At 35.0% G+C, this 12,200-nt stretch overlaps 1 protein-coding gene across 3 annotated transcripts in view; it reads right to left on the bottom strand.

Moving 5' to 3' along the window:
* Positions 1–12,200, bottom strand: part of LOC118190875 (voltage-dependent T-type calcium channel subunit alpha-1H-like) — a 401,335-nt gene that overhangs the window by 110,908 nt on the left and 278,227 nt on the right. For all 3 annotated transcript variants that reach the window (XM_085815548.1, XM_085815546.1, XM_085815545.1), the window contains exons 17-18: positions 11,736–11,905; positions 11,101–11,515 (exon numbers count right to left, since the gene is read on the bottom strand). In XM_085815548.1, the coding sequence (XP_085671674.1) occupies positions 11,101–11,515; positions 11,736–11,905 (585 nt within the window). The remainder of the gene's footprint in view (positions 1–11,100; positions 11,516–11,735; positions 11,906–12,200) is intronic.

Below are 12,200 nucleotides of genomic sequence, written 5' to 3'. Positions count from 1 at the left end.
AAGGTAAGCAGTTTCGTTTTACCTTGATTAATTAGTTAGAAGTAACGATAACGATAAGGAAAATAAATAACAATATTGTGGCGCCCAATGTGGGGCCACTAGGTAGAATTTGAACTGAAATTTTAATAGATTTTGCTTTAAGCAAAAACATGGATTTAGAAAAATTAAAAAAGAAACGATCTGCTATAAGAGCAGTAGTTACGAGACTGATAAATAAGATAGAAACAGAAATTGCTAATGAGGGGGATAAAAATGTAATTGAAGAAACGGTTGCTCAGTTAATTAAAGAAGAAGAACTAATCTTAGCGGATAATGGTATTGAAACTTTAATTGATGTAACAAATTTAGAAGATGAAATAATGTCTAGAGAAGAGTATAAAAGTAAAATTATTGTTTGGAAATTACGCGCGAAAAGATATTTACACACTAATCAACATAGCGCTAATTCTACTTCATGTGGAACTATCACTGAATCGCAAAACAAAATTAAACTCCCACTGGAAACGTTTTCGGGAAAGGATGTGTGCAGTTGGCCCGGGTTTTGGGCACGATTTGAGACAGCTGTACACGAAAACGAAAGTCTACATGCAGTAGATAAATTTAACTATTTAAAGTCAATTCTTACTTCCGATGCAGAAACTGCAATACAAGGGTTGACATTAACAGCGGAGAATTACTAGAAGGCTGTGAAAATATTAAAAGATCGCTTCGGACGCAAAGAACTAATAATAGATACTCACGTCAACAATTTATTAACTCTTGACTCCGGTTAAAAGGTCTTGCGATGTGACAGGACTTCGAAAATTATATGATCGTTGTGAAGTAAAAATTAGAGGATTAGAATCGTGTAATAATTTACCGGATTCGTACAGTACCTTATTGTATCCGATATTAATAAAGGTGATTCCGAATGATTTAGCACTAGAATTTAATAGGAAATATGAAGATGAAAACCAGACAAAAATCACAAATTTGCTAAATTTTTTAAGAAAAGAAATAGAAAGTCGAGAACGTACAGGATTTTTAGTTAAGCCAACAGATTCTGAAGTCACTGAAAGGAAATCCCATTTTGAAAATAAGCGGCAGTTTCGAGAACGTTTTCGAGACATTCCTTCAGCGGCCGCGTTAAAGACATCACTGTCTAATAGTAGTTGTTTATTCTGTTCTGAAAATCATACGTCAGAATCATGTCAAAAGACTGTGCCAGAAAAAAAGGAAACGTTAAAGCGAAGGGGAATCGGTTTCATGCGTCTCAAAAGCTTTCATTTAGCCAGGAACTGCAAATCGAAACTAACTTGTGGTATTTGCGATCGACGAAATCATACATTCATACATTCTGACGAAAGAACGCATCAGAAAAGAGGCCCGTCCAAAGGGCAGTAGTCTCCTCTGTTTCCGATTGCGAAACAGTAAATAACTCATTTCTTCTGACAGTACGGGCTGAAATTGTAAACACAGGCAATTGGCGCCAGCAAAGTGTTCGCTTGTTGTTTGATTTAGGATCGCAGCGAATATATATTAGGGAGGACATCTGTAAGAAATTAAAATATCCGGTTATTGGAGAAGAAAAAATAAAAATATTCTCTTTCGGTTGCACGACTTCTGAAGCGCAGAATGTTAAAAAAAAAAAAAAAAACAGGCTCATTTTGCGTAATTCGAAGTATCGATATGAAATCAAAAGAGAAGCTTTAATTATTCCTGTCATTAATGGATCACATATTCATTCCCCTAGAAATGAAATAGTTAATCTTATTAAAAAACAGGGCATACAACTTTCCGATGAATGGGGACAAGGGAATAAACCGCCAAAAATTTCTTTACTGATAGGAGCGGATTTTTATTGGAAAATAGTTACGGGTAAGGTTCACAGACTGTCCAATTCCTTAGTAGCGGTTGAAACAAAATTGGGTTGGACCATTAGGGGAACAGAAAGGGCTACGGAATTTCACCAACTAATGTGAATACGATGAAGGTTGTGGTTCATAATAATAAAGATACACAGAACGAATCACTGTCTAGTTTGCTGGGAGCTCGATTCTATGAGGATAAATTATGATTCAGATAAGGAACTCGAATTAGAAGATAATTTAGTTTTCGATAATTTCAAAAGATCTGTGAAATTTGAAAACAATCGTTATATTGTTCGCCTTCCCTGGAATCATTGCTAAAATTAGATTTAAGAGTTTAAGTCGTAGATTTCAGAATAATCAACAGTTCTATTACAGATATCGCGAAGTAATTAAGTACTTAAAAGAAGGAATCGCCGAAGGGACTAACATTGGAATCGGACCAAAAACGTATTTTATGCCACATCAAGCCTTTGTAAGAGAAAAGAAGGAAAGTGCAAAACTCCGTGTGGTTTTTGACGCTTCGTCAGATGCGGAGAATCGTTTGTCATTAAATGACTGTTTACATTCAGATACGAAGATGTGTCCAGACATCCTGGAATTGCTCCTTAAGTTCCGTCAAAATGGAATTGCGTTTACAGCTGACATCGAACAAGCATTTTTGCAGATTTCTCTTGCTGATGAAGACAGAAACGCAGTCAAGTTTCTATGGAACGATGGTGAATTAAATGGAACCAAAACAAAGGCTCTTCGTATGATAAGGGAAATTTTTGGAGCAACATCTAGTCCGTTTCTTCTCAGAGCAACTCTTAATGTACACGCTGACAAATACAGGTCGCAGTATCCGAACGTATTTTCCATGCTAACTGAAAATATGTATGTTGACGACTTAATCGCTAGAGCAGATGAAGAATCAGAAGCATTCGATGAATCGGAACATATTAAACGCATACTGAAAGAAGGTGGATTTAACACGCGGAAGTGGAAAACAAATGAAACGAATTTAAAAGGTATGGAATGAAGAAGACTTTTCACAAGATTCGATTTAAACTAAAGTATTGGGATATATATGGAATAGGTCAAATGATACATATTTGATAGAAATTGAAGATTTGGTAAAAGATGCCAAAAGAATAGATAACATACACACTAAAAGGGAAGAATATATTATAAAAGAGCAAACTTCTTTACACATGTGCTGCACAGTATAAAAATAATGTAAGGATAATGGTTCAAATTCAGAGAATGGGCCGCTTGGGAATAACAAGATGTTTTAATGAAGATGTTTTAGGACAATTTCTAAAGCTGCTCTAATTTGTATTTAGTGGTTGTGAACTAACTTACAAACCTTTGGTGGGACAAAAGGAAAAGTTATTATTTGATTTAAGAAATTGTAATGGTTTAGTAGATGACCTTGAAATACAAGTGAATGGCAATTATGTATAAATTCTTCTTTTAAAGGATGAGCCTTTTTAGAATTTTCTGGAGATCAAACAAGTGTAATCCATCGATACAGACTTACTATAATGCGTTAGCATTCCAAGCTGAAATGTATTACTAATAATGCGTTAGTATTACTAATAAAAGCTCCAATGTATTACTAATAATGCGTTAGCATTCCAAGCTGAGGTTTTAGCTACAAAGAAAACTTTGGAATGACTGGCTTCTAAGTCTACATCTGAAGAAGTAAATGTTTTCTCGGATAGTGAAAATGACCTGCAAGTGGTTATGTCCGAAAACAGTTATACTAATTTAGCTAGTGATACAAATAACTTGTTGTTGAAAATACGTTTGAATGAAATACAAAATTTTATTGGATTCGTGGACATACTGTGATTCATGGTAATAAGCTTTCTGATTTACAAGCTAAACTCGCTATTGAACCAGATAGTGAGGATTTTGATTTATCAGCTCCTTATGAAAGTTTTAAAGGGACTGTTATATGCAGAGGACTGTTATATTTGGAAAGAACTACGAATATGTGAAGAGAAAGTTCTACGTACTTTTCGATTTTCGAAAATGTTGATAAAAAGAGATGTACTGGACATGGTTACTTCAATGAAATTTCTGCAAAACATACACATGTTTCTGCTTATTATAACCGCTTTGAAATTAAAAAATAAGTTGCCAGTTTGTGAATATAAATGCTGATGTTGAACATGGGATTTTATATGAAAGTCAAAGGAATAGATAGATTAAATTTCTTCCAGCTCATGAGAAAAATTGGAATTAACATAAGACATAAATAAACTTCTTCAAAATGAAGTAACAAAATTGGGTTTGGTCCGAATTATAAAGGAAATGTCAAGAGATGAAAGTGCTAAACATTTATTATGTAAATGAATTTATTATTATTATAGAAATAGCTTACTATAAATTAGTAAGATTAATCAATCTGGAGACATATTTATATAAAAAGAACTGTTGTTAATTTTCAATTTTATGGTCTTTTTTAATTGAAATATTTGTTATTTTTGTTGTGCATAGAGATTGTATTATGATATAAGTAGTTCCTTGTAGAATTATTGCTGTTTTGTTTATATAAGTATTATTAAGTGTATTAATATAGGTTGTATTACATACTTTAATTTTTAAGTTCTTATAATCGAAATATTTGTTATTTATATTATTTATGCACCCTGTATTCTAAATTAAGTAGTTCTATGTAGAATTATTGTTGTTTTGCTTAAGTAACTATGATTAATTAACGTAATACAAATTGTATTATACTGTGTGCATCAAATTATACACACTTTGAACTCTCATAGAAAACTTATATTCCAACTTCCAAGGTTAATTTTTTTGGAATGGTAAAGTTGTAAGGTTTATTCTAAGTTGTTAACAGCTATCATTTTGGTTAAGTCTACTTTCCTATCGCTTCTAATTTCAGCTTACAAATTTCCTGCTAGAGTGTGTTTTTAGAATCGCGGTTAAATGCAAATGAAGGAAGAGCAGTACTTAAGTGGAAATTTCACTGACTTCGTGACAGAGCCAGAGATTCTGAGTAGCGCAGGTTCGCCTTTTGGCTACACTCTAAGCAAGCGGTTCTCAACTGGTGGTGCGCGTACCATTGGTGGTACGCAAGAGAAAAATAGGTGGTACGCAAAAGAACAAAGTATTTTTAACTATTCCATTCAAAAATTAAATACTCCAACATTCTGTTAAAGTTTTTTTCTCTAACATTCATAAATTTATGTGATCTGAGCTTTGTTCAAGAACTTTAGCAAAATACTTTCACAAATATACTTTTAGCCATAGATGTAACAAAATTTTCATAAAGGATGTTTTTAAAAGGCGTAATAGAAATGGATGTTGTATTTAATAGGAAATTAAAATAAGTTCCTGTAAAAAGATAATAGTATCCCATTAATTAAGATATAATAACACGCCGAACAAATATTAATTTAGAAGTCAAACAGCAAAAATCAGCATTATTTCAAATTTTCACAGTACTGTGAAAAGTACTAATCGATTTATTAGAATGTTTAAACTTTATTTTGCCGCCATTTTCGCTCTTATATTGCTCTATTTTCAATTAGAAGAATTTTTTCCGTCGATTTGTTGTCTCTAACAGTATGTATTTTGACCTCTTGTTGGTTTGTATGCCTTACTTTTCTACGCGATTCGAGACTATCGTCGTTTGTTTTTGAAGAACTTGTAATATATTGTGCATTAAAATATTTGTGAAAGAATAATAAAACAAACTTAGATTTTAAAAATCGAAAAATGGCTAGGATTGACTAAGTGGAAAAGTGATGATTGACAGGCGATGATTTACATAAAATTGTTTATTTAGTGAATTATGCTTGGTAAGACTTAGCATATTTAGCTGATATTTATGGAAACTTAAATGAGATAAATTTAGGATTACACGAAAAAAGTTTTAATTTGTTTACCGTTAGAAAATAAATGCAATTATGAAAAGTACTCGAGCTAATAATCAAAGATTGGATAATAATATTTTAAGCTTTCCTCCACATTTAGAAAGTTTTCTAACGGAAAATAATTTGAAAATAAAAGAAGAATTAGCGTCTGACATTAAAAACCATTATTTTCATTGGTAAATAATCTTGAATACTTTTTTTCCAGAGGATTACAAAAAGAAAAATTGGATTAGAAATCCATTTTGTTCAAACGTACCTGAAATTTTCTCTCGTGAGGAAAAAGAACAATTGATAGAAATTTCCTCAGATGAAATTCTAACTGAAGATTTCAAAAACACTTGCAAACTTTGGCTGAATCGAAAAAAAGAATTTAAAGGCATTTCATATAAAGCTATTAAATTTTTATTGCCTTTTTGCACAACCTATTTGTGTAAGCAAGGATTTTCTTTCATGTCATATTTAAAAAATAAATACAGAACAAAATTAAAAGTGGATCTTAATTTACGGCTAAAGCTAAGTGAAATAAGACCAGACATAAAGAAATTGATCTCTCTTAAACAGGCCCGAATTTCGCAGTAAATTTTAGAATTAAAGTATTATAACTTAAATTAAAATCTTAAAAATAATTAAAGTGGTAACCAATTTTTAAATCTAATATTTTTTATGAATGCATTTTTAATGCAAATAGCCAATAGGCTGTGAAAATGGCAAAATATATATTTTTTTAAATATTTCTATTGAGAAATTTGAAAATAATCATTGGAAAATATTGGTGGTACTAATGATTTTCAATTTTCGTTTAGATGGTACGCATTAGTTGAAAGGCTGAGAACCGCTGCTCTAAGCTATTACTACATTCGGACGTATTTCAGGCCCTTGATAGCTTCGCCATTTAGTTAACATTTAGGGGCCAACTCCTATAGAATTTCGATAGCTTCGACTATATCTTTTTAGTCAAGTTTTATTTCTTAGTATTCTTGAGTTCAAGCCCAAGTAGAGGCTTTTCTGTACGTCCTGACAAAAGGCCATCTGTAAAACTTTATCTTGAACAATAAAGGGTAATTAACCCTTTCAAAGTTTACGTGTGTCGCCTGAACTAAAGCGATTATTCGTTTACTAGTTCTCAAGGTTCTGCACACGTAGCTGTATATTCTAGGTTGGAACCTTATAAGGTTACACTCCAATTTGAAAAATACGTGTACTTTCTGATCATACTGAATGTTCTAAATGGTGTGTAAAGTAAATGTTCAAACACTAATCTTCACCATCCATACATTTATGAGTACGAGTCACGACTAATTCTGTACTTTGCACCAAAGTGTTCAATAAGATTTCTGTGCACATCGCTTAAATCTCATCCCAACGTGTGTCAAGGTTACGTGGTTTACGACACTAGGCCTCATTTTTTACTGTGCCACATAAAAAAATTGAACGGCGTTCGAGTTCAATTTTATGAATGGGTTTAGGAGATGGTTACATGTGAACGGAATTTATGGATAACATTGTTTCGTCGGATGAAGCGCAATTTAAACTTAAAGGGATTGTCAATAGGCATAATTATGTGTACTGGATTGAAGATAATCCTCACATTATGTTAAAAATGCAGTGCATTTACCTGGTGCAAAAGTATAGTGTGATTTGTCTCCTACGGTAATCAATGGCGAACCTTTCCGTTTTGAAGGTTATGTAATTGAAACGAAGTACCTAACAATGCTTGCTAATTCCATTTTTCCTGATATTCTGTAAAGTACGGTAAAGCCATGTTTTATTACCAACAAAATGGCGTCTCTTCGCACTATCGTAGGAATGTGCGAGAATACCTGGATCAAAATGTACCAGGCCAGTGGATAAGACGCAAGGGACCAATCAAGTTTTCTGCGCGCTCTCCAGACCTTACGCCGCTCGATTATTTTATGCGGCATAGTCAAAGATAAAGTGTACCATACACTGACTACCAATAAGTATTTGGACTCCTATGCAAATGACGATATCTGCGGTCCTAAGGTACGTCACGGACTACGCCGGTGTATATCGTGTAGGAAACAGCATCGGCTTTAGTCGCATGCAAGATGCCTCGCAGTTCGGAGCTCTCTGATTTCGAGAAAGGTATAATTATCGGGTATCACAAATGTGGCCGATCCTTAAAGGAATATCTAGCCATCTGAAGTACCCAAAATCGACAGTGGCCTATGTGATTAAGAAGTGGAAGGTGAGCGGTGATTGTCGGAATGTGCCCCAAGTCGGCAGACCAACGAAACTGTTAGATAGAGACCGACGAGTGCTGTCCAGAGAAATTCGAAAGAACTTCACCCAACCGATGGCCCTCATCCGCGAGGTGTATTAACAGGCATCCGAGAGTATTGCTTCAATGAATACCATCCGAAAGGAAGCACATCTGCTTGGTTTTCATTGTCGTGCTGCTGCCCATAAGCCTTTGATCACAAAGTCCAATCGCGCTGCTCGGTTAATGTGGTGCAAAGGACATCGAAATTGGACTGTAGATCAGTGGAAACGGGTTCTTTGGAGTGACGAATCAAGGTTCACCCTTTACCGTTCGGATGTCAGGGTCTGGGTCTGGCGTCTACCTGGAGAACGTCTCCTGTCAAAATGCATTGTGCCAACAATCAAGTTCGGCGGAGGTGGAATTATGGTCTGGAGGTGTTTCTCCTGGTATGGGCTGGGACCCTTGGTCTCCATTCATGGTAAGCTCAACTCCGATGCCTACTGCACTATTTTGGATGACAATGCGCTTCCTACGTTGTGGCAGTTTTACGGGTTGGACCCCTGTTACTTTCAGGGCGATAATGCCAGTTGTCATGTTTCGACGTTAACCAAGTCTTGGCATGGTGCCAATGGAGTTGATCGAATAGACTGGCCTGCCCAGAGTCCAGACCTGAACCCTATGGAGAACATTCTGGGACGATTTGCATCGCCGAATTCAGGGGTGCACTACCCGTGAAAAATCGGTGAAGGAACTTCTATGTCTTCTCCAAGCCGAGTGGAAGAAAATACCACTAGCTGTCTTACAAAGACTTATGGAAAGTATGCCCCGGAGGGTCCACGCTGTAATTACCTCTCGTGGAGGCTCTACCAACTATTGATTTTGAATAAAGTTAGTTTTTCTTTTCTATCACAGGTGTCCAAATACTTATTCGTAGTCAGTGTAGTAGACCACTTAACCATGACACACTTTGGGATGAGATTCAAGTGACAAAAATTCCATTGGACACTTTGGTGTGAAGTATGGCATCAGTCGTGACTCGTACTCAGAAATGTAATGATGCTGAAGATCACCATTTTGAAAATTTATTTAAACACCATTTGAAACATTCAGTTTGGCCAGAGAGTATATTTACTTTTCATATTGGACTTTAGCTCTACTTTTCCCAGAAATTTAACCTTGTCGGTTGGAAACTAAATTTTCTATGACAGTTCAAACTGTGTATAGATGTTTTGACGCACCTTAGTATATTATTTTATGTATGATGTGTTAATTATTCTAATTTCTACCGTTGAGTTATACAATTTATTAAATAAATATATTTGTTGGTGGCCCCAGAGGATCTTCCAAATTGAGGCCGTGTCTTAGAATGGTGTTTAAGGATTAAAATATGTAAGTATGGTTAGGCAGGATTAATTATCAGCCTTACCAGAAGATATTTTTCAGATAGATTTCGGAATCAAGTTTTCAGGAAACTTCTTCGCACAATTACAGAAAAACTATTGCAGAAATACTATTAGCAAATTTAGTACTGTAAAATTATACTATGGTTATAAATTGATTTCATTCTGTGATCTTGAGGAACGTTATATATTTCACACAATACATCTTATAAGTTTTAATTCTTGGAGGTACACAAAAGGAAATGTGAATGTATAAGGCATTTCTCCCAACTTCTTGGCATGCCTTCGTGGTGTGGTGGTGTGCACGCTGGGCGCGTAATAGAGGTCCGCGGTTCGATTCCCGGCGAGGCTTTGCTAACTTTTCATCTCTCCTGCTTCCAAAATACCCAATGTCTCTACAGTGGCGCCCGAACTAAGAGGCTGGGGGATGATGATTATCCACACCAAGGATTTGGCGACTGGGTCCCCTAAAAACCCCAGTCGCCCTTTAAAAGGGGGATTATATAAGGTGTTTCTCCCACGTACTTGGCATGCCTTCGTGGTGTGGTGGTCTACACGCTGGGCGCGTATTCCAGAGGTCCGTGGTTTGATTCCCGGTGAAGGCGTTGCTAATTTTTCATCTCTCTTGCTTCCAAAATACCTAATGTCTCTAAAAATGAAGAATAAAAACAAACAAAAACTTTATCGCGTAACGTTTAGAAATACCTGCTAACTGCTAATACTTTTAATCTGATTTCCAAAGCTTACATAAGATTCTAGATATTACTTTCGATTAGACGCCAAAGCAAGATACGGGATTTTACATGATTTTTACATTTACTTTGCAGCATTATGCAGTTTATTTAATGCACCTCTAACAGTTGGTTTTCATTATTTTATTATGCTATGAAAAATTTTTCGACTTGTGAAGTGTACTCTCCCATTTAAAAGGCGACTAGAGATTAGGGGACCCAGTGGTCAAATCCTGGTGCTGAATTATTGTCTACCGTCTTTTAGTTCGGACGACACTTGTAGAATCATTTAGAATGTTTTTTTCGATGTCAGGAAACTGAAAATGTCCCCAACTGCCCTTCCAGTTACACAATGAATGCATGCAGAAAGCGAGGAGAAAATACTTTATACGGTAACTGTTAAGAATGGGAGGGCAGCTGCATCAAGAAACCAGCGAAACAGCGATAGCTTACTAAGAAAGAATTGATCAAAGAAGAAAAGTAGATTTACATTACTGTCACAGAATGTTGAAGAAAAACTGAATAGAAATTAATACAGAAGCAAATAATGTTTGAAATCCTAAAAGGATTTCGACAATTCTTCTCTTCTTCTGAAGTATAATTGCAAGACTGGAGGAGAAAGTAAAGGAAAATCATTAAATAATATGAAAAATATATATATAAAGTTTAATGAATGATAGATTTTTCTAGTGATTTTATTTGGAGTCAAGTTACTTTACTCTGCATAAATTGATGAACTTCCACATATGTATAGATTATATCATTGTGATTATGATTATAAATAAATTTCTTTTAGTAAAAAAAAAAAAAAGGAATTTTTTCCTTATAATTTATCTTATTATTTTGACTTTTAAATGTATTTAAATGTGTATGCAGTCCATACGTTCTAAGATATAACCACAAGAAATAAAGCGGAAAATTAACATATGTGCACAAAGTCGCGCTCTGTGGCGGAGCACTGAGCTTAAGCAACATCGCTTGGCACACAAAGCAATGTCAAACAGAATATCTTACCTTTTCAGTGATTTCACACTTGTCATTTTTGCAGTCAGGGGGTGGTACAATGTCTTCCTCCAAAGCTACAAAGCCAGCGTCACCCAGATTATCTTTAGCTGATGTGCCACTCATGGAGTTCTGGCGACTGGGAAATAAGCTCACGCTTGTCAGAGAACTCTGGCGACTTAGGGGCGGATAAAGATGACCACTGTTTAAGGAATTGTGCCTACTACAAGTTGGGCGAGTTTCTGTGGAATCCCTTCGAACGGCTATGCTGCCTTCGATGGGAACAGAGTCTTGACTTCTTAAAGAATACTGCGGACTGATGTCCTTTTCAGTCAAATGGACTTCAGTGTCCTTTAAGATCACAGTGTTCCCCTCTTTCAGAAGTGGCACACCTCCATTGCAATGACGATGATTAAGGACATGTACCCTAAATGGAGAAATGATAGCAATCAGGATAGCTAAAATTCAAGATATATAAACCTTAGAACAAAAAGTTTGTATCACTTTATGTTTTTGTTTATGAGGCTACAACTTTTTACGCTGCAAGAATGTTATTGAACAATTAAAATGTAAATATATTGAAAAACAACAGTTAAAGAAAGACATTTATCTTATCTAAAGTGCACACAATGATCTTTAATACCTACCGAGTGGAATTTTTAGTTTCATTTAAGCTCTTTAAGGCGCCCGGACACTGAAGTTCTTCTTCGAAAATAGTATCTGCTTCTTCACAGTCTTTCAACTTTAATATTGAGTAATCTCCTTCTGTAAATTCTTCTCCATTTTCCTCCTCGCACGGCATCCGAGCGACTGCGTGCTGGAAATATGTTAAACAAGGCAAGATTAGATTTATCTTTGTTGAACAACCTCTTATTAAAATATAAAGTAAAACGTTTTGTTATCATGGTTAATATAACTAGTATTAAATTGTGTTTTCATGCAAAATACGCTATAGAACTGTCATTATGCATCAACTATTACGTTAAATCTCAAAAGGGACAATTCTAAATTATTAATTGTAAATCAAAAATAATTTTTAAAGTTTCATATCGTAAAATGTTAAACCACAGGCTCTGATATTTTCTATTCATTTTGGCACCATCACTCAATAA

The sequence above is a fragment of the Stegodyphus dumicola genome, chromosome 4 (genome assembly GCF_044657685.1).
Source record: "Stegodyphus dumicola isolate Sdum_Otavi_A_Nest chromosome 4, ASM4465768v1".
In the NCBI taxonomy this organism is placed as follows: domain Eukaryota; kingdom Metazoa; phylum Arthropoda; class Arachnida; order Araneae; family Eresidae; genus Stegodyphus; species Stegodyphus dumicola.
This window is presented reverse-complemented; position numbering and strand designations above follow the sequence as displayed.